The following is a 25,344-nucleotide window of genomic DNA, read 5'->3' on the forward strand; positions in this document are numbered from 1 at the left end:
GGCACAAGGCTGCAGGCTAGAGTTATTGTGGGAACTCTGAGTATCATCCAAGTATTATATGGGATAATGTACCCCCACTGTAAATTATAAGGATATTAAAAGTCACTGAGGGTTTCGGGACATATAAATGCATATGGCTGCAGGCTGAGTTAGCCAATTGACTGTCACTCATATTATAAGGGATACTGCAACCCCACTGTAAATTGTAAGGATATTAGAAGTCAATGAGAGGTTGTAGCCATGTAAAGGCGCAAAGCTACAGGCTTATTTATACAGGGACTATAAAGGATACTGTACCCCCTAAATGATATGCGTGTTAGATGTAACTGAGGGGTTCTGTGACCATAAAAGAGACAAGACTGTGGACTAAGTTATACAGTGGACCTTAAGTATCACACAGGTATTTTAAGAGATTGTGTGCCCCCTACCGTAAATGTTAAGGTTATTTGCTTTCACTGAGGGGTTCTGTGACCATATAAAGGCACAAGGCTCCAGTCTGAGTTCTAGAGGCAACTCTGAGTATCACCCAAGTATTATATGGGATAATGTACCCCCACTGTAAATTATGAGGATATTGAAAGTCACTGAGGGGTTTGAGACCATATAAATGCATATGGCTGCAGGCTGAGTTAGTCAGTTGGCTATCACTCGTATTATAAGGGATACTGCAACCCCACTGTAAATACCGTAAATGTTAAGGATATTTGCTTTCACTGACGGGTTCTGTGACCATAAAAGTCATGAGGCTGCAGGTTGAGTTATACAGAGATCTTTGAGCATCACTCATATACTATAAGAGACAACGTACTCCCTACTTTAAATGATAAGGATATTAGAAGTCACTGAGGGGTTCTGTGATAATAGAATGACATAAGTTTGGAGTTTTTGATCTATACAAGTGAGAAATCTTCATAAAACTATATTTATATATTTATATATAGATATTGGGCGCATTCAGGAGACATAGAACTTTTCAAATCTGCTGTGTTCTCTTACATAAATAAATTGTGTTTCTGATATATGTGTTTGTTTTTATGGGAAACATGATTTTTCTTTCATTTTTTAGACACTTAGAAACCAATGCTTTTTGCGAAAAACTTTTTTGGCTGATAAAAATGTAACTCTAAGCAGCTTCCCAATATCATTCATTCCAAATTCTTTTCTGTTATCTGAATTGCTGGTTATAACTCCTGAAACAATGTACCTCTAAGCAATTTTTCCAATAGCCATTCATTCCTCATTCTTTTCTGTTCTCTGAACTGCTGGTTCGGACTCCTGAAACAACATAACTCTGACCCTTAAACGATGTAACTATGCAACTTCGCAATATCAATTAATTCCTCATTCTCACTTGGTTTATAGTCATGTGTAACTGTCATTGCGATTGTCTCTGTCCCTTTAATTTCTCATTCTCGCTAGGTTTATAAACATGTGGAAATGTCATTGCTATTATCTGTCACTATTTGTTAACTGTATTGGCAAATGCCAAATAATACACAGTAGCAGCTCCCCCAGTATGTTCCTTTATAATTATATACTTTCCTTTCCAGAAAATACTCTCTTTCCGTGGTGCCATTGATTTGGCTCAGATTAAAGGTGTCGAGATTGCGATCACTGATCTCAGCAATGCTTGCAGGAACAGATACCCCTTCCAGGTAAATCAAAGAAGTTACATACACACATTGTCTTTTAATTGCCTTCCAATTATCTCAGATGTGGGTATGCACGTGAAAAGAGATGTAACATTATAGGACCCCATAGTCTCATTGGTCTCCTGTTTTACCTCATGTATTTTGTTGACAAAGTCCATGGAGATCTGAATGTGGAGTACTGTGTTGCTACAGGAGTTAATTCTGCTGACAGTCGGCCTTAGAGGGGATTGTGTGGGGTTGAGAAGGAATGGAATGCTTCTCGTTACCAGGACCATTAGCAGGACCCCCACCACCACTACCACCACAAAAGCTTCTTATAACCTGTACAGAGAGTTACCTAAAAACTAATCCATCATAAACATCCCCCTATATCAAGCATATCCATTTATTAAATGCCTGTTATAGTATCAATGGGGCACATTGTTAGAAATGCTGTTGGATTGTGGCCTATTGAGTAATGCAATATTTAATACATTCCAATCATTAGAGTTCAGTATGTATAATACTATAGTAGGTAGAATGACCTTATATCTGTGTCTTTCAGCCCCATCATGTACATATTAACCAAGTCCCACAGCAGAACCCACTATAGCAACTCACCTGCAGAGATATTAAACCAGTTCTTCAATTAAACCCTCTATGAGCAACACAACACAGTTTTACCCAACCCTGTTCTGCACTTGCAGATGTTCATCAGCCCCAGCGGTATTATTTAGATACACACAAACGCACATCCCTTCACACAATTGGTCAGTCACCTTAAGCAGAATGAGGCACAGGAGACCCTCCCTTCAATATTCACCATAGTTATTCAATTAAAAACACAGAGACATGTTTATGGGAAACCTGTTGGTGGGAACAGGAGATTTATTGATTTAAATATGCAATTATTGTTGGGCATCAACAATAATCAACAGCTGATGATCCAGAGGAAGGCAAAAAACCCCAGCACTTGGCCAATTTGAACTGAGGGTAAAAATTCCTTCCTGACTCCTTCAAACGGCAGTCGGTTTATACCCTGGATCATGGCTAGACACAGACACACACAAACATAGACAAACACTCACAGACACACATAGACACACACAAACACACAGATATGCACAAACAGCCACAGAAGGCATGCAAGGAGCAGGGTTGCGTTGGTGGCAGCAGAACTGTCTGAAGAGTCTTCTGGTGGAACACTGAAAAGAAAAAGTTTAGAAATGATTAAAATAAGAATTAATTACAGACTAATACTTGTTTTTTTATTATATAAAAGGCTCATTCTCAGCTACCTGGCATGGCACCTTTTATTTTTATATTGATCACCTGGTGCCAGTCTTGCTTCCAGTGAGAAACCCATTCCCAAAGGTGGATATGTGAGCCAATGCTACAGCAGTCCTATCAGAGTTACCTACCTCCCCCCTTATTGGCCTACTAGAGAACCAGAACTGATATCTGTAGTCTTGGCTGGATTCTTACCCAGAGTACCTGGCACAACCTAAAGGCACCCCTACACCGGCCTAGCAGTTACGCACCATGACCGATCAGCACGTGAGTGTAGAAGGAGCCATACCCACTGTGGCCGCCATTCTTTTATTCTACTAATTTGGGCAGCCCATATGATAGGAACAGAAGGAGGTGAAATAGAGTTGCACTGGCCAACATGGGGCATCTGCAGATAATAAGCAATAGCCCATAATTAGATACATTACCTAAATCCTCTGTAGTCCTTCCTTGGCCGCTTCCTTGGAGGAGCTTCTTCTCCATCCGCTCCCTCTTCTTTATTCTCCGCTGCTGGAGCTTCCTCTTCATTCCTTTTCCTCTTCATTCTTACCTGTTCTTTCACTGCAGGAGATTGCTCCTCCATCTTCTCCTGTTGCTCCTCTTGCTGTTCTTTTCCGGGAGCTGCTTCTTCCTCCTCTTCTTTTTCTTTTGCTCCTTCTTCTTTCCCCTGTGAGGCAAGGGCTCCCTCTTCTGCTGCTGCAGTGGCTCCATCCTCCTTTTCTTTAGCTGCAGGAGTTTGTTTGTGCGTGTGTTTCTTACTAGGTTTGAAGGGAAGAAAATGTCAAATATTGAGTCATTATTGTCATATGTTTCCAAAGTATTGCAACTACAATTCTGATCACTGGAGGATTAAAATAGCCAGATAGACTTGTACCTAAGTAATAACATTGTACCTTCTACACACCTGTCCCTACTGTAACACATTGGGCAGTTACTGAGCTAAGTAAGTTCCATGCTGGGTTTCATGCGGAGATAGGTGCTATGGTTGTAGGGACCTAAAAAAGTTCCACTAGTTTCTGTGCTATTTATTATTAGTATGGCCAAAGCACCCAGAGCTATGAGAAAACATCTATTTTTTGAATATGTTATGTGCCAGTAACTGTAATTGAAAGTGGTAATTGCAAAGTACATACCGAGCAGCTTCCCGCAGCTTCTGCTCCCTCAAGAGCTCGATTTCAAACTGGCAAAAATGATGTTTGATGGTCTGTGAGCACAGGGGAGGCACGAGGATAGGAGCAAAGGGGAAAGAAAGGAGACAATTAGAATTATGGCTGTATATGTGCTGCTAATAGTACCTTTTAAACACCCAAGAAAAGCATCAGGGACAGTGATCCCAGGTGAACTTACATTCTCCAGCCTCTGATACTCATATTTCTGCCTCCGGTTTTGCAGTCGTGTTGGATGACCCTGTGGAAGAAGAGAGTCAGTGTTAAGCACTTCTTTGTACAAATGCCATTATTGTGCCCATGTTGCCCCTTGTAATAAAACTCTATGCAGTGTCTTAGCATAACCCCATTTTTGTTGCTGGTTAAAATGACACTTGGATGGGTGACTTTAGATGCCCCCCCCCAGGGGAGCAGGAGAGAGAATGAATAATATTGTTCTTAATTATTATAGAGACACACAGTGAATAATAACCTCTCCTATAATAATAATACTAGTGAAACTTACAGGAGGCAGCTTGGCATTCTTGAGGGAGGCACGTTCCCTCTTGAGCACTTCCTGTAACATAAAGAAAGAAGCGTGAGATAAGAGCTGGCAATCTAATATCATTTGTTCCCTATTTATCAAAACCTCTATTCTGCATTACATACCAGTGAGTCGAGCATTAAACTGTATTGGGCAATGTTCTCCTTGGCCCTCATCCTCGGGTCCTCAATACAAGTAAGAAGGAAGTGTTTTCTGAAAAAGAAAAATACCACTGAGCATTAATAAAATATTTTCCAGCCTTATTGCCCTTGCAATAAGCCCGGGCAATAGCAAATGATTCCCAACATGTCCATTTATGTTTTACTTACATGTTGAAGTTCTTGCTGTATTGGACCCAGTAGTGATCTTCTGCAGGAAAAACACATTTCCATTAAATACTGAGCTAAAGGGTGAAAGGAATTCACATATAATAAAACTAACAACATAAGGAACTGATAAAGAATATTGGATTTTACCGTAATAAGAGGCAAGGGCCTCAAAGTCTGTATATTCCTCCCTGAAGTTCTTCAGGACGGAGTACAGCGTCTGTAAGTGAAAGGAAAGAGCATTAGTGACAGAATACTAAAGGGCTCTAAATGCTGCTCATAGTCAGTCTCGCTCTGAGGAGAGTAGAGACAGAAAAGGGTTTGGGGTTTCTATGGGGCAAACATGCCAGGAATAAGGACATTGTATTCTGAAAAGGAAATAAACATAGTGATAGGATTCCCTGGATGTCTGTTCTACCTGCACAGATGCAAATGGTATGGCAGCTCCCACCTATATGTATAAAGGAAACGGCGCAGACAGCCAGCCAGCTGCTTATGGAGAGCTTATATAGAAGAGTGAAAGGGAAACACCAGTTCAGATGAGAGAGGAACTTTTAACACACATGCATTACCTTGAGAGATGGATTTCTCAATGATTTCTCCATCGTCGAAATCTAAAAGGACAAATGGACATAATCAGGCAAAATGAAGTCACAGTTAAAGGGTTTGTTCACCTTTAAATTATTTTTTTGTATGATGTAGAGGGTGATATGATCAGACAATTTTCATTCGGTTATCATTTATTGTTTGTGGTTTTTGAGTTATTTAGCTTTTTTCAGCAGCTTTTAAAAACGTTAATGAAGACCAATTGAAAGTTGCTTAGAATTAGCCATCCTATAACATACTAAAAGTTAACTAAAAGGCAGGCCATCCATTTATTTCCTTATCTGTATTCCCCCATTTATATGAAACATTGTTCCACTCAATGATAAAAGCCCATTATTAATGCTGCTGATGGATTTGCTTCTTATAAATCCCATATACAGTAACCGTATGGGCTCATATGCACAAAGCCACGTGGGACTCCACCCCCCAAGTGAATTTAGGACAGACTCGCTGAAGAAGAAATCAAGTGCTGTATCAGTTGAATTTGCAAGATTACCTCTTAAAGAAGATTCTCCTAAGGGGGAAAAAAAGGGAGCGGCACAAGGCCGGGCCACCCCGAGGGGGGCCTTCCCTAAGGAACCCCTGGCTCTCTCTTACACTGTTCAGATGAAGATGTTATTAACTGAACAATGGAGAAGCCAAAAAACCCAGATGTTATTAGGCAGGTCTGAAGCACAGAAGTCGCTGTCCAAAAATGCAGGAAAAGCACCGTAGCAATCTGTATAGAAAAGAGAATAAAAAGACAAGTTAATGAATTTAGTACTTAATATTTCCTATATAATACAGAGGAAGGCAGAGATCTATTTTCCCCTAAACTAGAGCTTTGTGTCACTTCTAGCAGGTACTGGGCCTCAGTTTCTAGAATGCTGGAAGTTTCCTCACACAGTCAATTTGCTGAAAGCCCTGAATAACTGCCAAATCCTGGTCTGTGTCTCCCAACCAGCACTAACATTAAAGGCATCTCCCAAGCATATTTTATGGGAAAAGTCTCCAAATTCACTAAAATCAGGGAGAGGAGCAACATCTGCTAGTCTGGGGGCATCACCCAACCTTTTCCCGTCTTTCTTTTACTATAGTAAAGGTTGTTTGTCAGAAAATCTCTCAGATGGAATATACACTTAACACAGATCCAACCAACGGACTAAACCAACTGTCAAATCCCTAAGTCTCCTCTCTTCTATGGGACCTTGGTGTATGTCCTCCACTTATTTGCTATAACCCCCGACTGTCCCCATGGCACGTGCATCTGCTGTTCTCCCCTAGTTCCAGACTTGTATAAAGGGAACATGTATTTATCTACAATGTTGGTACATAAGAGCAGGGCACATCATACACCCAGGGGGCAAAGGGCAAATCTCTAAGGAGCCTGTCAATACTGGGAACACTAATTTATCAGCTTATGTTGTGGTACAGGGGTCCCCAAATGTTACCTTCAGTAGATAATGTGAATATCTGCCGACAGTCCTGCATTAATTGCCAAATCCAGGGTCTGTGTCTCCCTACCAACACTAAGATTAAAGGCATCTCCCAAGCACAAGTTAGGGAAAAAATCTCCAAACTCACTAAAATCAGTGAGAGGCACAACACCCGCTAGCCTGGGGGCAGATATCGCCCCAATTCCCCCTCTTTTTGCACTAAAATAAGGGTTACTTGGCTAAAAAATGCCCAGAGGGAAAGTTTGCTTACCTCTCACCACAGTGCCAACCAACGGACTAAACCAACTGTCAAATCCCCATGTGGAAAGTCACTTCTGTTCCCTGCTCTTAAAGGGGAAGTGTCCCTTGTTGATGAGTGAGGTTTATATGGCATTTATTTCTAATTAGATGTGCACTACATACACAGCCTATTAAATACACAGAACATTGCTTTGTATGTGTGGCTTATTGAATCAGTGCAGTTACTGCGCTGCCATATTTGTTGGATCCATTCATTCATCAGCCATGGTATCAATCAGTGCTGCTTCTGTTGCTTAGTCTGGTACAACCGGTTTGGGCCTTTGCTTGTAGGGCATCCATTCTTCAGGTAGAGATGGGGGTTACAATTGTATTTATTGCTTATTGAGCATTTTTTTATTATTTGGAATATGTCCAGCCAATCTTGCTCAGGGATTGAGGTTTGAGTCCATTTCCCAAGACAAGTACAGTTGGGTTAGTTGGGGAGTTTGTGTTCCAACGTTAGAAAGAGTCTGTGACGTCTATTTATAGCGCTATATGTTTCAAAGCTGGTTAGTGGTCTACACACAGTATTTCCTATTGATATAACGTTTCAGCTGTAGGTACCTCCACTTGTTCCCAACTCACTGCTTTTCTTTGTTTTCTAGGAACGTGGGGATATGGTCTTTTTCCGTGCCTAGAAGGTGCCTCGATTGAAGATTCTGGAGCCCAAAAACAGTTTTGTATCCCTTATCTTCAATCCCAGGTAAGTAGTCAGTATTGTTTCTTATTGGGGTCCGTGGTGATGTATATGGAGCCAGTGAACAGTTTTTGTTTAGCTGGTGCCATATAATTAAGCTATTGCGTATCAGTGGGTGTTCTAGGATGAGGGTTGGGGTTTTTTGCCTTATAGACAGGATGTAGGTCATAGGGTATAAAGTAGGGATGCACCGAATCCACTATTTTGGATTTGGCCGATTCCCTGAATCCTTATCCAAAGGTTCGGCCTAATACTGAACCAAATCCTAACCCTAATTTGCATATGCAAATTAGGGGTGGGAAGGGGAAAACATTTTTTACTTTCCTGTTTTGTGACAAAAAAAGCGACCTTCTCAGGTAGGTATTCATGTAGGGTAGAGACTATTTCTGCCCAGTATCTTTGGAGTGCTGGGTATTCCAAAAGGTTGTGAAACAGCTATATGCTGTTTGCAGCAAAGGCATAGTGGTGAAATCTCCGGGTTTATTCTGTGCAACTTTTCTTGGGTATGATTAGCCTTATACACAAGATAAAGCTGTAGGATTTTAAGTCTATAATATCTCTTGCCATTGTGTATCTGTCAGGTTGTCCACCTCCGCTTCCCAGGCTACCAGGCACTTGAACTCAGACTTATTGTTTATATACTCCTGGATACTCCTATACACCAGTGAGAATTTGCGCTTGGAGTGGCCTTACTGTACCAGTGCAACCAGTGGGTTATCCATATCACTGTGGTTCCTTCAAACTAATGTTGAACTATAGAATTAGCTAGAAATATTGTACATTGTGTTTTGTGCTTCTGTACCAGCCCAAGGCAACCATAGCCCTAAAGCAGTAAAGATCTGTGTCTCCAAATATGCCCCAGTAGCTCCCCATCTTCTTTTCTGCTGATTCACTGCACATGCTCTGTGCTGCCGTCACTTACTGAGCTTAGGGACCCACTCACAATATACAGAATATAAATGTCACAATATAAGGCTGATGAGTTATTAAATAAAGATAATTACTTAATGTCAGCTCAATATGATGGGACTTACTGTGAGGCTTGTAGAATTCTATGGGCAGACCATTAGGGAACAAGTCTATGGCTTCTGCACTTCAGTCACTGTTATTTCTGAGTCTAAAAACACTGGCATGGTCAGGTTAAAGTTTGTGACAGTTAAGGGAGTGCAGGAATTGGTGTATTTTTCACAGGCTGTCTTTGTTTAGCCTGGAGCTATATAGGGAGACATAGAAGTCTGTTAGAGTTTTGTTGTATATGGGTTGGTTCGGTTGTTAGTTCTCTAGTTTTAGTAGCGTAATGGAATGTGGTTGTCTGTACTCTATCCAGGTGCGCTAGCATTCTCCCTGCCTGCTCTCAAAATCAAGAATATTGAGTTGTTCCTGCGCTGCTTTGCAATTGGTTAAACTTGGTGGACAGCCAGCTCATCCTGTAGGGCTGTAACTCGGTTCTCTAGCTCCTCTTGAACTTTCTGTGCTTACTTTTTGAACCCCTTAAAGGAGAATTCAACCTGTGGTGGGAAAAAACTTGTACCCCCCACCCCAGGTAGACCCCCCCCCCTTCAATTTGCAATCAGTTTTCATTATTTATCGTTTTTGAGTTATTGAGCCTTTTATTCAACATCTCTCCCATTTGCGATTTCAGCCATCTGGGTGCTAGGGTTCAAGTTAACCTAGCAGCCATGCATTTGAATGAGAGACTGGAATATTAATAGGAGTGGGCCTGAATAGACAGAAGAGTAATAAAAAGTATCAATGACTATACAGGGCATTTGTTTTTTTAAGATGGGTCAGTGACCCCCTTTTTGAAAGCTGGAAAGAGTCAGAAGAAGCAGGCAAATAACTGAAAAAATTATAGAAAATAAATAATGAACAACAATTGAAAAGTTTTTTAGAATCGGCCATGCTATGACATACTAACTAACTTAAAGGTGTAACACCCCTTTAAACACAAGTCTTGTTCCAGAGAGCCAGTAAAAAAGTGCAATATCTTGGCAGGAGAAAGCCATCTAACAGCAAATTTACACTTCCAAACTTTTCTAGGGAAAAGAAAGACGTGAAGCCGGTTAGTCCCAAGTCAGTGAAACCTCAAAGCCAGAGGAGAAGAGAAGAATCAAGTCTAGGAAGCAGCCAAGTCGTAGCTTTAAATTGGTTCCAACGAAGCGAGAACTTTGCCAAAGTCAGGAGCGGAACTTGGTGAGTATCTTCTGAGACGCCTGTGCACCCCAGATACAGCTGCAGAGGCATGTGTATGCACTAACGTCATTTTGGGGTGTCTAAACGCCAGATACTTTATTAATCCTATGTACAATGGGCAACAAAATGTTCAGTGGACCCCTGGAATTCATATTATACATCATATCTGTTATACAGATAACTAGAATCTCAGCTGCCATAAAGAAAGCCAGGACTCTCTGTACTGGCTCTCTGTACAGCAAACTTAGGGGCTGTTCCTGTTGAATTGTGCTTAGTACAGGGGAATACCTATGCAACAAATCAGCCGACAGTGAAAGGGTTAAAGAGGAACTCAATCCAAAAACTTTTTTGGTAAATAAAAATGTAACTCTAAGCAGCTTCCCAATATCCATTTATTCCTCATTCTTTTCTGTTCTTTGAACTGCTGGTTCTGACTCTTGAAACATTGTAACTCTAAGCTGCTTCCCAATATACATTAATTCCTCATTCTCACTAGGTTTATAGTCATGTGTAACAGTCATAGTGATTGGCTGTCACCAGTGGCGTAACTACAGAGGAAGCCGACCCAGCAGTCGCGGAGGGCCTGGGAGTACAGGGGGCCCGAGCACCGAATATAAAAATTGTGAGCAGAGCACACATCTTGCCAAGTTGCCGGCCCCACCACAGAACGCCGCTTATTATTTGCAGCTCGCACTTGTGCATTAAGATAATCACGCCCCAAAGGCGGTACGTACTGCGTGACGTCACAGCCTCGCAGCATGGATTAGCAAACTATGAGTTGTTTTCAGAATATCCGGACTGTCCTACTAAAAGGCGTGACTCGTGGGCGGCATGCCTTAGTATCTGTGTGAGTGTGACCAATAAATGAAAGACATCGAAATATTATGATATTCACCTTGATTTTTTTTCAACATGGCTTACTTATCATCAAGCACAGTTTTCTATTTTTACAGAATGTATTTCAAAGCTTTTTGGATACCTGGTTTCTTTATAATAGTTCCCATACTTTGGGCTTATTTATCAGGCAGAATATAGACAGGGCAATGGTTGCCACATGTCCAGTTTTAAAATGGACATGCCAGTTTTAAAAGGACTGTCCGGTTCAAAACTTTCTATCCAGTTTAGAACATTGAAAATACTGGACAGAAATCCAGCCAGTTGGAAGTGAAACTCCAGCATCATAACCTCAACTAACATCATTGTGCCCTCCTCTGACATCATCATCATCATCACGGCTGGATTTCCCTCAGAGGCACCCTGAAGCCTCTAGGTCCTAGCGCCAGCTGTATGCTTTCACACGCACGCCCCCCACAAGTGCACATACGCATTCGCTGGAGCACCAGGGACCTGTGGACCTTACTACGTGACTTCTGCACTGAAACCCTTTTTCAAAAGAGCAAACAGATTTGTTTATATTTAATTTTGAAATCTGACATAGGGCTAGACATATTGTCAATTTATCAGGTCCCCCCAGTCAAGTGACTTGTGCTTCAGTCACTCTTTACTGCTGCACCGCAAGTTGGGTTCCCCCCCCCCACACACACACCAACAGTCCATCAGCAGAACAATGGATAAGTAACCAGATAACAGCTCCCTGGTAGATATAAGAAAAGCACTCAATAGTAAAAAAAAAAACATGTCACGGAGAGACTGTCGTTACATTATGTAGGACAATAGCCTGTCCGAAAGCAGTTCCGTAGTGCTGCACTGGCTCTTTCTGAAAGCCTATGACCAGACAAAATGACCTGAGATGGCTGCGTACACACCAATATTACAACTAAAAAATTGACTAGGAATGAAATTGTACATGGTAGAATTAATTATTTGCAGTGTAATTTAGAATTGCCATACCATAAAAATCATGATGGCATCCCTTTAAGTCCTGTTTTTGTATGTTGCAGACCAGCAACACCTGTAGTGCACTAAATGTGTTGCTTAAAATTCCTAATTATTTTCCAGGACTGAGTTATCTTACTTGATACTTATAATTTTCTTTTGGAAAAAAAAAAAAACCCTGTGCCACATGAATTTACATGTGTGTGTTAACAGTGGCGTAACTGACGAGGAAGCAGAGCCAGCAGTCGTGGGGGGGTACAGGGGGCCTGGTAGGGGGCCTGATTCCTCAGTAGCATGTGCAACCGGCAGGGACAATTTTGGGGCAGAGCAACGTCACGTCGAATGGGCGTGTCCACCTAATCCTTCACTCTCCCATCAGTGAATCAGGTGCTTTTGAGTTCTTTGTTACCCGTGAGAGTGCGCACTGCTGAGGGAGCTGGCGGCTGGGGCAGGATAAGCAGAGTGGGGAGTCACAGCCATGTGACGCACAACTAGGGTTGCCACCCGGCCGGTAAAACACCTGCCGGGGCCGGTATTACAAATTTACCGGCAATGTTTACAAAATCCCCCGCCGATGAAAACTTACATTTTCGTTGGCTTCGGGTGTTGGCCCCGCCCCTTTTGTGATGCTACTCCACATGGCTCCGCCCCTTTTGCGGCACCCCTCATCGGCTGGTAATTTTGTTTTTTAAAAGGTGGCAACCCTACGCACAACACACTGACCATCGTGTGCCAATAGAGAACCTGAGGGCCTGTGGGTTGTGTCACTGGCTCTTGCAGCAGCTGGTACTTACAATCCACCTGTCTGTTTCCACGTCTTCACACTTGGCTACTTTAAGCACAAAGCCTGGAGATCGAGCTCCTTTTGAAGGCCTCAGTCACAGTTCCTTGTTAGAACTTTTTCTTTCATTCTCTTTGAGGTTCTTAGAATGTTCTCCATCGTGAATGGTGCCCAAAATAAATGTAGTGGCAGGTGTGAATACTGTTTCATTTGAAAAACCGTTTCATTTGCAAGACATGGAGTGCTGGAGTTGGAGAACTTTCTGTGTGGTGCTTGGGGAAATACATTGTCGTCTTATTAAATGCCCATCACACTGACACTGCTTGGTGTTCGTGGGGGGAAACAGGGACGCCCCACCTGTGTAATAATGATAATAATAATATTGGTTGGTATCATTTTTAAAATTTTTAATATAATATTATTTTGAATTTGTACAGTCTGGATTCGTTTTTGCCCAGAGTTTGCTGCATTTACTGAATCAGCTGCTAGGACTAATTTTTTTTCAGGAAATGCAGCATTATTGGTGTGTGCCAGGGGTATAGCCAGGGGTGCTTCGCCAATGAGGCAAGTTGAGGCTGTCGCCTCAGGCGGCAGCGCCCCACTAGGTACCAGGGGCAGCAAAAATGCTGCTCCTGGTACTTTAAGAGCGAATTTCCGGGGGAGGGGGACAGCAGCAGGCAGCGGATGGGCCAGGATCGCCCCTGGGTATAGCTACCATAAGGGGGATGGAGAAGGTACTACAAACAGGTGACCCTTGGCAGAGGCAGGTTCGGACTGGCATTCAAAGTTTCTAGCATGCAGAGGCCCAAACAGCTCCCCCACAGGTCCAATAAATAACGTATTTCTATGGCATGGTACAGCAGCCCCTCTGGCAGGGGAACTAAAATACCTGCAAAGTTTTTATTTGAGAGCCACTAAGTGGGCAGAGGTTGTGGTGAGCGGGTTGGATTTGATTTGATCATAGACAGACAGGTCAGGTCAAATGGGAGAGTGTGTGGTAGATCAGAAGCAACCCCATATATGCATAGGGCAATTTTTTACATTGGGTTAGGGTTGCCACCTTTTGGCCTGGTTGAATCTGGCAGGGGCTAGGACGTAGTGAACGGCGGTTGGCTGATCGCCCCCTTAATCATAGGGAATCCTGTCCAATTTTCCTAATTTGGAAAACTAGCCAGGCAGTTTTGACGTGGGCAGCCCTTAAAAAAAACCTGGTCAAAACCAGACAGGTGGCAACCCTAATTGGGGTCCATGTGATCTATGGACTAGTAATTAGGGGGTAGGGTCTGCCCCTTCCGGGTTACCAACTTACCATATAGTCACAGTAGCATGTGCAACCAGCAGGGACCATTTCAGGGGATGGTGCTGCTTATCCAGACCTCTGCAGGGCTTCTGATTTTTTATCCAGAGTGCCTCACTGCCTTTACTGATTATTAAGGAGCGATTGCGCTACACTTACGTGCCCTAAACTCAAGAAATTGCCACTGTGCCATCCTTCTATGAGCTGTGGGGTATTTATACAATAAATTGCCACTGTGCCATGATTCCATGAGTTCTGAGGGTATTGATACTTGGAATTGCCACTGTACTATTCTTCTATGAGTTCTAGGGATATTATACATGAAATTGCCTCTTTCTTTCCTCTAGCCCCACGTTTCACTTTCAGATCTTGTAACCTTAATATGACAGGACCTGAGGTGAATGCTGTTCCCCCACATTGCAAAGCAGTTATAAAGGTGGGGGCTCTAAAAGCATTGCCTAACCTAAGACCCCATCTAGTCTTAATCTGGCTCTGGGGCCCAGGATTTTTTTTTGCGGGGGGTCACTCTTTTTCTGTTCTCTGAACTGTTGCTTCTGACTCCTGAAACAATGTATCTCTTAGCAACTTCCCAATATCAATTAATTCCTCATTCTCACTAAGTTTACAGTCATGTGTTAATTGTCATAGTGATGGCTGTCACTCTTTTTCTGTTCTGTTCCTCATTGTTTTCTGTTCTCTGAACTGCTGTTTCTGACTCCTGAAACAATGTAACTCAATGCAACTTCCCAATATCAATTAACTTCCACATAAGGTGCTTAAGACTGGAATATGAATAGGAGAGGGACTGAATAGAAAGATAAGTAATAAAAAAGTAGCAATAACAATACATTTGTAACGTTACAGGGCATTTGTTTTCTAGATGGGATCAGTGACCCTCATTTGAAAGCTGGAAGAAGAATGCAAATAATTCAAAAACTTTAAAAAAGAAAAAATGACGACCAGTTGAAAAGTTGCTTAGAGTTAGCCGTCCTATAACATACTAAAAGTTACCATAAGGGTGAACCCCTTTATAACCTACACCCTTAAAGGCATTGCTTTAAAGCAGAAGACAGATGTTTTTCAGAGACTTGAGGGGGGGTCACATGGGTCATATCTGTTGCTTTTGAATCTGAGCTGAATGCTGAGGGTCAATTACAAACTCACTGAACAGAAATGTACCATGTGGCCCCCCTTCAAGTCGCTGACTGACTCAGAGTTACAGAGCTGAAAAGCAGGAAGTTGGATTCTACCTGTTTTATTAGACATCTGTTCACTCCAGTCTTTATACATTACATTTCTGACTAACTATATTAGAAACATTTTTTATTTTGCACAGCCTATCTATTTACCCAGTTTTTATTTTCACACTGAACTATTCCTTTAAACTCTGATCATGGATTCAGCAAATCCGTGATTCAGTAGTAATACCCATTAATTTTAAAGTGAAGCAATACAAACGCCATTTATTCCATTGCCCTAAAGACACTCTGATTGTACTGGCATTATTAATCTCATAAAGGGAGCTCCGTATTGGCGCATGCGCAGTTGGAGCATTTTCCCAGTTTGCCACAACTGCAGATGCGTCGAAAGTGATGAAAATTACCAAAGGACCAGAAGAAGGCCCGGAGTTTACTGAAGCGGCTGAAGATGGCCCCTTGAGCTCCACTGCGCTGTCTCTGCAACAAGGGGGTAATTACCGGCTTAGGGGTATTTACTTGTGTTAACTCCTGTCCTGGGGGGAGCAGGGAGGGCTTGGACTATGGAGGGTAGGGTTTATTTAATAGAATGGGAGTTTAGTTCTCCTTGTGTCACTGCAGTTGGCACAGTAGTAGAACTAATGTTACTGGAGGGGCTGAGAAATGGGTTTCAACAGTGTGCATGGCCCTGGGAAAAGATAGGCCCAATACCTGCCTGCTACAGTAGCAATATGTCAGCCCAAACCCTCATGACTCACAGATAAACCCGTAGGTTTCATCCTTGTCCACACTATGGCAAGATGAGGGCTTATGGTCTGCAGGTACAGGTCATACCTTTCAATGAAATAGCCTAAGTGTTGTAGTTCCAATGTAACCCATGCTCATTACCATTAGCTGGACACAACTACTTGTGGTCTGGATAGCCCAGATAAGAGTTACATTAGTTAGCCAAAAATGTAATGTATAAAGGCTGGAGTGACTGGATGTCAGAACACAACTCCCTGCTTTGCAGCTCTCTTGGTTTCTACCAGGCAGTAACCAATCAGTGACTTGAGGGGGGTCACATGGGTCATAACTGTTTGCTGTTGAATATGAGCTGAATGCTGAGGATCAATTGCAAACTCACTGAACACTTATGTCCCACGTTGCCCCCTCAAGTTGCTAACTAACTCAGATTTAGAGAGCTGAAAAGCAGGAAGTAGTGTTCTGTTATGTTACACATCCAGTTACTCCAGCCTTTATACATTACATTTTTGCCTAACTAACTATATTAGAAACACAGATGAGGGATGGTTAAAGAAAGCTGAATAGACACAGGCTGACTATTGGCACAGGATGATTTATGAATATGTAATATTTTGATTGATCACTCTTCAAGTGGAAATGCGGAGTTGGTTAGATTCTTGTTTCAGTATTAATTTTCCATCCATGGACCATCTCTAGCAGTAACTAAACCAAAACCAGTTGTGTATTACAATAGCTTCTACACTTTTCCACACTAATCTACCAATTTCATTTTTTTTAAATTAATTTAAACTCTTTTGGATCAATTATCATTACCCAGACCCAAATTCAAGAGCACCAAGAAATGTAAAATTGTGCCCCTTTATGAACAGAGCACTTGCTTCCAGGGCAGTTGTTGCACTCAGCATTTAGAGCCAGATTAAAAATCTGTTGCAAAGATCAGAGCGTAGCACTTCATCTGCAAGGCAACTCTGTGCTTAACACTTGCCATAGTTAGTTATTAATTATGTCTTTTCTCTGTCTTGCAGACCCAGGTACATCCTAGCCTGTTGCTTGAATGAAGCACAAGCGATGTGGCTACCTGGAAACTCTCACTAGCTGTTCACCACTCTTCCTCTCAGAATTCAGTGTATTCATAATAAGGCACAGCTCTTTGGGTGCAGCCCATAGTGCTAAATGCAAAGTACAAAAAATAAGGCACAGCTCTTTGGGTGCAGCCCATAGTGCTAAATGCAAAGTACAAAAAAACATTTTTTATTGTTACACCTTGCAAATGATCTTAGTAGATGAATGCAAGTGACACTACCCCCTACTGTAAATAATAAAGATTTTCATTTTCATTAAGCGGTTGACAACCATATAAAGACACAAGGCTGCAGGCAGAGTTATACAAGGAACTCTGAGTATCACTTGTGTATTATAAGGGATTATGTACCCCCACTGTAAATTTTAAGGATATTAAAAGTCACTGAGTGGTTCAGGACCATATAAATGCATATGGCTGCAGGCTGAATTAGTCATTTGACTATCACTCGTATTATAAGGGATACTGCAACCCCACTGTAAATAGTAAGGATATTAGAAGTCACTGAGAGCTTGTGACCATGTAAAGGTGCAGAACTACAGGCTAAGTGATACAGGGGACTCTTAGGGATACTGTACCCCCTAAATGATATGGGCGTTAGATGTAACTGAGGGGTTCTGTGACCATAAAAGACACAAGACTGTGGACTAAGTTATACAGTGGACCCTAAGTATCACACAGGTATTTTAAGAGATTGTGAGCCCCCTACCATAAATGTTAAGGATATTTGCTTTCACTGAGGGGTTTTGTGACTATATAAAGTCATGAGGCTGCAGGTTGAGTTATACAGAGATCTTTGAGCATCATTCATATACTACAAGAGACACCATACTCCCTACTTTAAATGATAAGGATATTAGTATTATATATATATATATATATATATATATATATATATATATATATACTACTAGACATTAAGCCCGTTAAATTAACGGGCGCTAGAACATATCCGTGGGCAGGGCCGGGCCAAGGTAGTTTGGCACCCTAGGCAAGGACTTCAATTAGCGCCCCCCTCATCTTGTATTACCATACACAGGTATTTTAAGAGATTGTGTGCCCCCTACCGTAAATGTTAAGGATATTTGCGTTCACTGAGGGGTTCTGTGACCATATAAAGTCATGAGGCTGCAGGTTGAGTTATACAGAGATCTTTGAGCATCACTCATATACTATAAGAGACAGCATACTCCCTACTTTAAATGATAAGGATATTAGAAGTCACTGAGAAGTTCTGTGATAACAGAATGACATAAGTTTGGAGTTTTTCATCTATACAAGTGAGAAATCTCCATAAAACTATATATATTTGGTATTGGCGCATTCAGGAGACATAGAACATTCCAAATCTGCTGTGTTCTCTTACATAAATAAATTATGTTTCTGATATGTGTTTGATTTAGGGGAAACATGATTTTTCTTTCATTTTTTAGACACTTAGAAACCAATATCTTTTTACAGAAGTGGAATTACACCAAAAATCTACCACATTTTGAAAGCTTAGGTTGTCCTAAAAACGATATATTGTTTTTCTGGGTAAACTAAAAGACCCGCCCAGGAAAGGCCCCTAAAGTGAAAGAGCGCATAAAAGTACCAAATCAGCCAAATTGGCTGGCAGTGAAAGGGTTAAAGTTGAACTCCATTCAAAAACTTTTTTGGCTGATAAAAATGTAATTCTAAGCAGCTTCCCAATATCCATTCAGTCTTCATTCTTTCCTGTCCTCTGAATTGCTGGTTATAACTCCTGAAACAATGTACCTCTAAGCAATTTTTCTAATATCCTTTCGTTCCTCATTCATATCTATTCTCTGAACTGCTGGTTCGGACTCCTGAAACAATGTAACTCTAAGCCATTTTCAATATCCATTCATTACTCATTCTTTCATGTTCTCTGAACTGCTGGTTCTAACTCCTGAAACAATGTACCTCTGACCCTTAAACGATGTAACTCTAAGCAACTTCCAAATTTCAATTAATTCCTCATTCTCACTAGGTTTATAGACATGTGTAACTGTCACTGCAATTACCTGTCTGTCTCTTTCTGTTCTCTTAACTGCTGGTTCTGACTTTTGAAACAATGTAGCTGTAAGCAACTTTCCATTATCAATTAATTCCTCATTCTCTTAAGTTTATAGTGATGTGTAACTGTCATTGTGATTGGCTGTCAATCTCTTTCTGTTCTCTGAACTGCTGGTTCTGACTTGAAACAATGTATCTCTTAGCAACTTCCCAATATCAATGAACTCCTCATTCTCACTTGGTTTATAAACATCTGTCAATATTTGTTAACTGTATTAGCAAATGCCAAATAATACACAGTACCAGCTCCCCCAGTATGTTCCTTTATACTTATACTGTATACTGTCCTTTCCTTTCCAGAAAATACTCTCTTTCCGTGGTGCCATTGATTTGGCTCGGGTTAAAGGTGGCGAGATTGTGATCACTGATCTCAGCAATGCTTGCAGGAACAGATACCCCTTCCAGGTAAGTCAAAGAAGTTCCTTACACACATTGGGGGTCATTTATCAACACTGGGCAAATTTGCCCATGGGCAGTAACCCATGGCAACCAATCAAATGACTGCATTCATTGTTCTGCTTGCAGCTGGCTTTAAACAGCTAATCACTGATTGGTTGCTATAGGTAACTGCCCATGGGCAAATTTGCCCAGTGTTGATAAATGAGCCCAATTGTCTTTTAACTGCCTTCCAATTATCTCAGATGTGGGTATGCACGTGAAAAGAGATGTAACATCATAGGACCCCATAGTCTCATTGGTCTCCTGTTTTACCTCATGCATTTTGTTGACAAAGTCCATGGAGATCTGAATGTGGAGTACTGTGTTGCTACAGGAGTTAATTCTGCTTACAGTCGGCCTTAGAGGGGATTGTGTGGGGTGAGAAGGAATGTAATGCTTCTCTGTCCATTAGCCGGACCCCCACCACCACTACCACCACAAAAGCTTCTCATAACCTGTACAGAGAGTTACCTAAAAACAAATCCATCATAAACATCCCCCTATATCAAGCATATCCATTTATTAAATGCCTGTTATAGTATCAATGGGGCACAATCTTAGAAATACTGTTGGATTGTGGCCTATTGAGTAAAGCAATATTTAATACATTCCAATCATTAGAGTTCAGTATGAATAATACTATAGTAGGTAGAATGACCTTATCTCTGTGTATTTCAGCCCCATCATGTACATATTAACCCAGTCCCACAGCAGAACCCACTATAGCAACTCACCTGCAGAGATATTAAACCATCCAGTTCTTCAATTAAACCCATCTTTGAGCAACACCACACAGTTTTACCCAACCCTGTTCTGCACTTGCAGATGTTCATCAGCCCCAGCGGTATTATTTAGATACACACAAACGCACATCCCACACACACAATTGGTCAGTCACCTTAAGCAGAATGAGGCACAGGAGACCCTCCCTTCAATATTCACCATAGTTATTCAATAAATACAGAGACATGTTTATGGGAAACCTGTTGGTGGGAACAGGAGATTTATTGATTTAAATATCCAATTATTGTTGGGCATCAACAATAATCAACAGCTGATGATCCAGAGGAAGGCAAAAAACCCCAGCACTTGGCCAATTTGAACTGAGGGTAAAAATTCCTTCCTGACTCCTTCAAACGGCAGTCGGTTTATACCCTGGATCATGGCTAGACACAGACACACACAAACATAGACAAACACTCACAGACACACATAGACACACACAAACACACAAATATGTACAAACAGCCACAGAAGGCATGCAAGGAGCAGGGTTGCGTTGGTGGCAGCAGAACTGTCTGAAGAGTCTTCTGGTGGAATGCTGAAAAGAAAAAGTTTAGAAATTGTTAAAATAAAAAATAATTACAGACTAATACTTGTTTTTTTTTATTATATAAACGGCTCATTCTGGCTCTACAGCATATCCACTACCTGGCATGGCACCTTTTATTTTATATTGATCACCTGGTGCCAGTCTTGATTCCAGTGAGAAACCCATTCCCAAAGGTGGATATGTGAGCCAGTGCTACAGCAGTCCTATCAGAGTTACCTACCTCTCCCCTTATTGGCCTACTAGAGAATCAGAACTGATATCTGTAGTCTTGGCCAGATTCTTACCCAGAGTACCTGGCACAACCTAAAGGCACCCCTACACCCGCCTAGCAGTTACGCACCATGACCGATCAGCACGTGAGTGTAGAAGGAGCCATACCCACTGTGGCCGCCATTTTTTTATTCTACTCATTCGGGCAGAGAGCCCATATGATTGGAACAGCAGGAAGTGAAATAGAGTTGCACTGGCCAACATGGGGCATCTGCAGATGAAAAGCAACAGCCAATAATTAGATACATTACCTAAATCCTCTGTAGTCCTTCCTTGGCCGTTTTCGGAGGGTCAGCCTTTCTACCTCCGGAGGAGCTTCTTCTCCATCTACTCGCTCTTCTTTATTCTCCGCTGCTGGATCTTCCTCTTCATTTCTTTTCCTCTTCATTCCTGCCTGTTCTTCCACTGCAGGAGATTGCTCCTCCATCTTCTCCTGTTGCTCCTCTTGCTGTTCTTTTCCGGGAGCTGCTTCTTCCTCCTCTTCTTTTTCTTTTGCTCCTTCTTCTTTCCCCTGTGAGGCAAGGGCTCCCTCTTCTGCTGCTGCAGTGGCTCCATACTCCTTTTCTTTAGCTGCAGGAGTTTGTTTGTGCGTGTGTTTCTTACTAGGTTTGAAGGGAAGAACATGTAAAATATTGAGTCATTATTGTCATTTGTTTCCAAAGTATTGCAACTACAATTCTGATCACTGGAGGATTAAAATAGCCAGATAGACTTGTACCTAAGTAATAACATTATACCTGCTACACACCTGTCCCTACTGTAACACATTGGGCAGTTACTGAGCTGAGAAAGTTCCATGCTGGGTTTCACGCAGTGATACATGCGGAGATAGGTGCTTTGGTTGTAGGGACCTAAAAAAGTTCCACAAGTTTCTGTGCTATTTATTATTAGTATGGCCAAAGCACCCAGAGCTATGAGAAAACATCTATTTTTTGAATATGTTATGTGCCAGTAACTGTAATTGAAAGTGGTAATTGCAAAGTACATACCCAGCAGCTTCCCGCAGCTTCTGCTCCCTCAAGAGCTCGATGTGGAAATGCCGAAAGTGATGTTTGATGGTCTGTCAGCACAGGGGAGGCACAAGGATAGGAGCAAAGAGGAAAGAATGGAGACAATTAGGATTATGCCTGTACGTGTGCTAATAGTACCTTTATATGCTGAGGGCAGTGAGGGTGTGGGATTCCCCGCCGGCAGTTGATGTTGAGGCATTGTAATTATGAGCATCAGCCTTTTCTCATCATTGGGAGAAAAACCAGTTCGCCCCCAAATCACCCCAATGTACAGTTGTCCAGGTGAACTTACATTCTGCAGCCGCAGATACTCATAGTTCTGCCTCCGGTTTTGCAGTCGTGTTGGATGACCCTGTGGAAGAAGAGAGTCAGTGTTAAGCGCTTCTTTGTACCAATGCCAATATTGTGCCCATTTGGCCCCTTGTAATAAAACTCTACGCAGTGTCTGTGCATAACCCCATTTTTATTGCTGGTGAAAATGTCACTTGGATGGTTGACTTTAGATGCCCCCCCTCCTCCCAGGGGAGCAGGAGATAGAATAAATAATATTGTTCTTAATTATTATAGAGACACACAGTGAATAATAACCTCTCCTATAATAATAATACTAGTGACACTTACAGGAGGCAGCTTGGCATTCTTGAGGGAGGCACGTTCCCTCTTGAGCACTTCCTGTAACATAAAGAAAGAAGCGTGAGATAAGAGCTGGCAATCTAATATCATTTGTTCCCTATTTATCAAAACATCTATTCTGCATTACATACCAGTGAGTCAAGCATTAAAATGTATTGGGCAATGTTCTCCTTAGCCCTCATCCTCGGGTCCTCAACACATGTAAGAAGGAAGTGTTTTCTGAAAAGGAAAAATACCACTGAGCATTAATAAAATATTTTCCAGCCTTATTGCCCTTGCAATTAGCCCCGGGGCAATAGCAAATGATTCCCAACATGTCCATTTATGTTTTACTTACAGGTTGAGGTTCTTGCTGTTTTGGTCCTGGTAGTGATCTTCTGCAGAAAAAACACATTTCCATTAAATACTGAGCTAAAGGGTGAAAGGAATTCACATATAATAAAACTAACAACATTAGGAACTGATAAAGAATATTGGATTTTACCGTAATAAGAGGCAAGGGCCTCAAAGTCTGTATATTCCTCCCTGAAGTTCTTCAGGACGGAGTACAGCGTCTGTAAGTGAAAGGAAAGAGCATTAGTGACAGAATACTAAAGGGCTCTAATTGCTGCTCATAGTTGGTCTCGCTCTGAGGAGAGTAGAGACAGAAAAGGGTTTGGGGTTTCTATGGGGCAAACATGCCAGGAATAAGGACATTGTATTCTGAAAAGGAAATAAACATAGTGATAGGATTCCCTGGATGTCTGTTCTACCTGCACAGATGCAAATGGTATGGCAGCTCCCACCTATATGTATAAAGGAAACGGCGCAGACAGCCAGCCAGCTGCTTATGGAGAGCTTATATAGAAGAGTGAAAGGGAAACACCAGTTCAGATGAGAGAGGAACTTTTAACACACAGGCATTACCTTGAGAGATGGATTTCTCAATGATTTCTCCATCGTCGAAATCTAAAAGGACAAATGGACATAATCAGGCAAAATGAAGTCACAGTTAAAGGGTTTGTTCACCTTTAAATTATTTTTTTGTATGATGTAGAGGGTGATATGATCAGACAATTTTCATTCGGTTATCATTTATTGTTTGTGGTTTTTGAGTTATTTAGCTTTTTTCAGCAGCTTTTAAAAACGTTAATGAAGACCAATTGAAAGTTGCTTAGAATTAGCCATCCTATAACATACTAAAAGTTAACTAAAAGGCAGGCCATCCATTTATTTCCTTATCTGTATTCCCCCATTTATATGAAACATTGTTCCACTCAATGATAAAAGCCCATTATTAATGCTGCTGATGGATTTGCTTCTTATAAATCCCATATACAGTAACCGTATGGGCTCATATGCACAAAGCCACGTGGGACTCCACCCCCCAAGTGAATTTAGGACAGACTCGCTGAAGAAGAAATCAAGTGCTGTATCAGTTGAATTTGCAAGATTACCTCTTAAAGAAGATTCTCCTAAGGGGGAAAAAAAGGGGGCGGCACAAGGCCGGGCCACCCCGAGGGGGGCCTTCCCTAAGGAACCCCTGGCTCTCTCTTACACTGTTCAGATGAAGATGTTATTAACTGAACAATGGAGAAGCCAAAAAACCCAGATGTTATTAGGCAGGTCTGAAGCACAGAAGTCGCTGTCCAAAAATGCAGGAAAAGCACTGTAGCAATCTGTATAGAAAAGAGAATAAAAAGACAAGTTAATGATTTTAGTACTTAATATTTCCTATATAATACAGAGGAAGGCAGAGATCTATTTTCCCCTAAACTTGAGCTTTGTGTCACTTCTAGCAGGTACTGGGCCTCAGTCTCTAGAATGCTGGAAGTTTCCTCACACAGTCAATTTGCTGAAAGCCCTGAATAACTGCCAAATCCTGGTCTGTGTCTCCCAACCAGCACTAACATTAAAGGCATCTCCCAAGCACATTTTATGGTTAAAGTCTCCAAATTCACTAAAATCAGGGAGAGGAGCAACATCTGCTAGTCTGGGGGCATCACCCAACCTTTTCCCGTCTTTCTTTTACTATAGTAAAGGTTGTTTGTCAGAAAATCTCTCAGATGGAATATACACTTAACACAGATCCAACCAACGGACTAAACTAACTGTCAAATCCCTAGGGTGAAGTCTCCTCTCTTCTATGGGACCTTGCTGTATGTCCTCCACTTATTTGCTATCACCCCCGCCTGTCCCCATGGCACGTGCATCTGCTGTTCTCCCCTAGTTCCAGACTTGTATAAAGGGAACATGTATTTAGCTACAATGTTGGTACATAAGAGCAGGGCACATCATACACCCAGGGGGCAAAGGGCAAATCTCTAAGGAGCCTGTCAATACTGGGAACACTAATTTATCAGCTTATGTTGTGGTACAGGGGTCCCCAAATGTTACCTTCAGTAGATAATGTGAATATCTGCCGACAGTCCTGCATTAATTGCCAAATCCAGGGTCTGTGTCTCCCTACCAACACTAAGATTAAAGGCATCTCCCAAGCACAAGTTAGGGAAAAAA

General features: G+C 41.7%; 2 protein-coding genes across 2 annotated transcripts; both read right to left on the reverse strand.

Moving 5' to 3' along the window:
- Nucleotides 1-2,486: 2,486 nt before the first annotated feature.
- Nucleotides 2,487-6,057, reverse strand: LOC121396980 (putative uncharacterized protein DDB_G0287113). Its single transcript, XM_041572656.1, has 10 exons — nucleotides 6,039-6,057; nucleotides 5,509-5,550; nucleotides 5,087-5,156; nucleotides 4,940-4,979; nucleotides 4,736-4,823; nucleotides 4,593-4,643; nucleotides 4,269-4,328; nucleotides 4,055-4,125; nucleotides 3,350-3,679; nucleotides 2,487-2,836 (listed from the first exon to the last, which is right to left on the reverse strand). Exons 2-10 carry the CDS (start codon nucleotides 5,539-5,541, stop codon nucleotides 2,716-2,718), a joined length of 864 nt encoding a protein of 287 aa, XP_041428590.1. The 5' UTR covers nucleotides 5,542-5,550; nucleotides 6,039-6,057; the 3' UTR covers nucleotides 2,487-2,715.
- Nucleotides 6,058-20,573: 14,516 nt separating this feature from the next.
- Nucleotides 20,574-22,896, reverse strand: LOC121397288 (cilia- and flagella-associated protein 251-like). Its single transcript, XM_041573899.1, has 5 exons — nucleotides 22,837-22,896; nucleotides 22,508-22,567; nucleotides 22,195-22,265; nucleotides 21,457-21,807; nucleotides 20,574-20,923 (listed from the first exon to the last, which is right to left on the reverse strand). Exons 1-5 carry the CDS (start codon nucleotides 22,894-22,896, stop codon nucleotides 20,803-20,805), a joined length of 663 nt encoding a protein of 220 aa, XP_041429833.1. The 3' UTR covers nucleotides 20,574-20,802.
- Between the last annotated feature and the right edge of the window lie 2,448 nt (nucleotides 22,897-25,344).

This window comes from Xenopus laevis, chromosome 8L, assembly GCF_017654675.1.
Source record: "Xenopus laevis strain J_2021 chromosome 8L, Xenopus_laevis_v10.1, whole genome shotgun sequence".
Taxonomy (NCBI): domain Eukaryota; kingdom Metazoa; phylum Chordata; class Amphibia; order Anura; family Pipidae; genus Xenopus; species Xenopus laevis.

Excerpts from the sequence above, each read along its gene's own strand:
- LOC121396980 (XM_041572656.1), bottom strand. The coding sequence starts at position 5,541 with ATGGAGAAATCATTGAGAAATCCATCTCTCAAG. Across the intron at positions 5,157-5,508 it reads TGAGAAATCCATCTCTCAAG|ACGCTGTACTCCGTCCTGAA; the intron begins GTAATGCATGTG and ends TTTCACTTACAG. Across the intron at positions 4,126-4,268 it reads AGTATCAGAGGCTGGAGAAT|ACCATCAAACATCATTTTTG; the intron begins GTAAGTTCACCT and ends CTGTGCTCACAG.
- LOC121397288 (XM_041573899.1), bottom strand. The coding sequence starts at position 22,896 with ATGTTACAGGAAGTGCTCAAGAGGGAACGTGCCTCCCTCAAGAATGCC. Across the intron at positions 22,568-22,836 it reads AGAATGCCAAGCTGCCTCCT|GGTCATCCAACACGACTGCA; the intron begins GTAAGTGTCACT and ends CTTCTTCCACAG. Across the intron at positions 21,808-22,194 it reads AAGCTGCGGGAAGCTGCTGG|TAAGAAACACACGCACAAAC; the intron begins GTATGTACTTTG and ends CTTCAAACCTAG.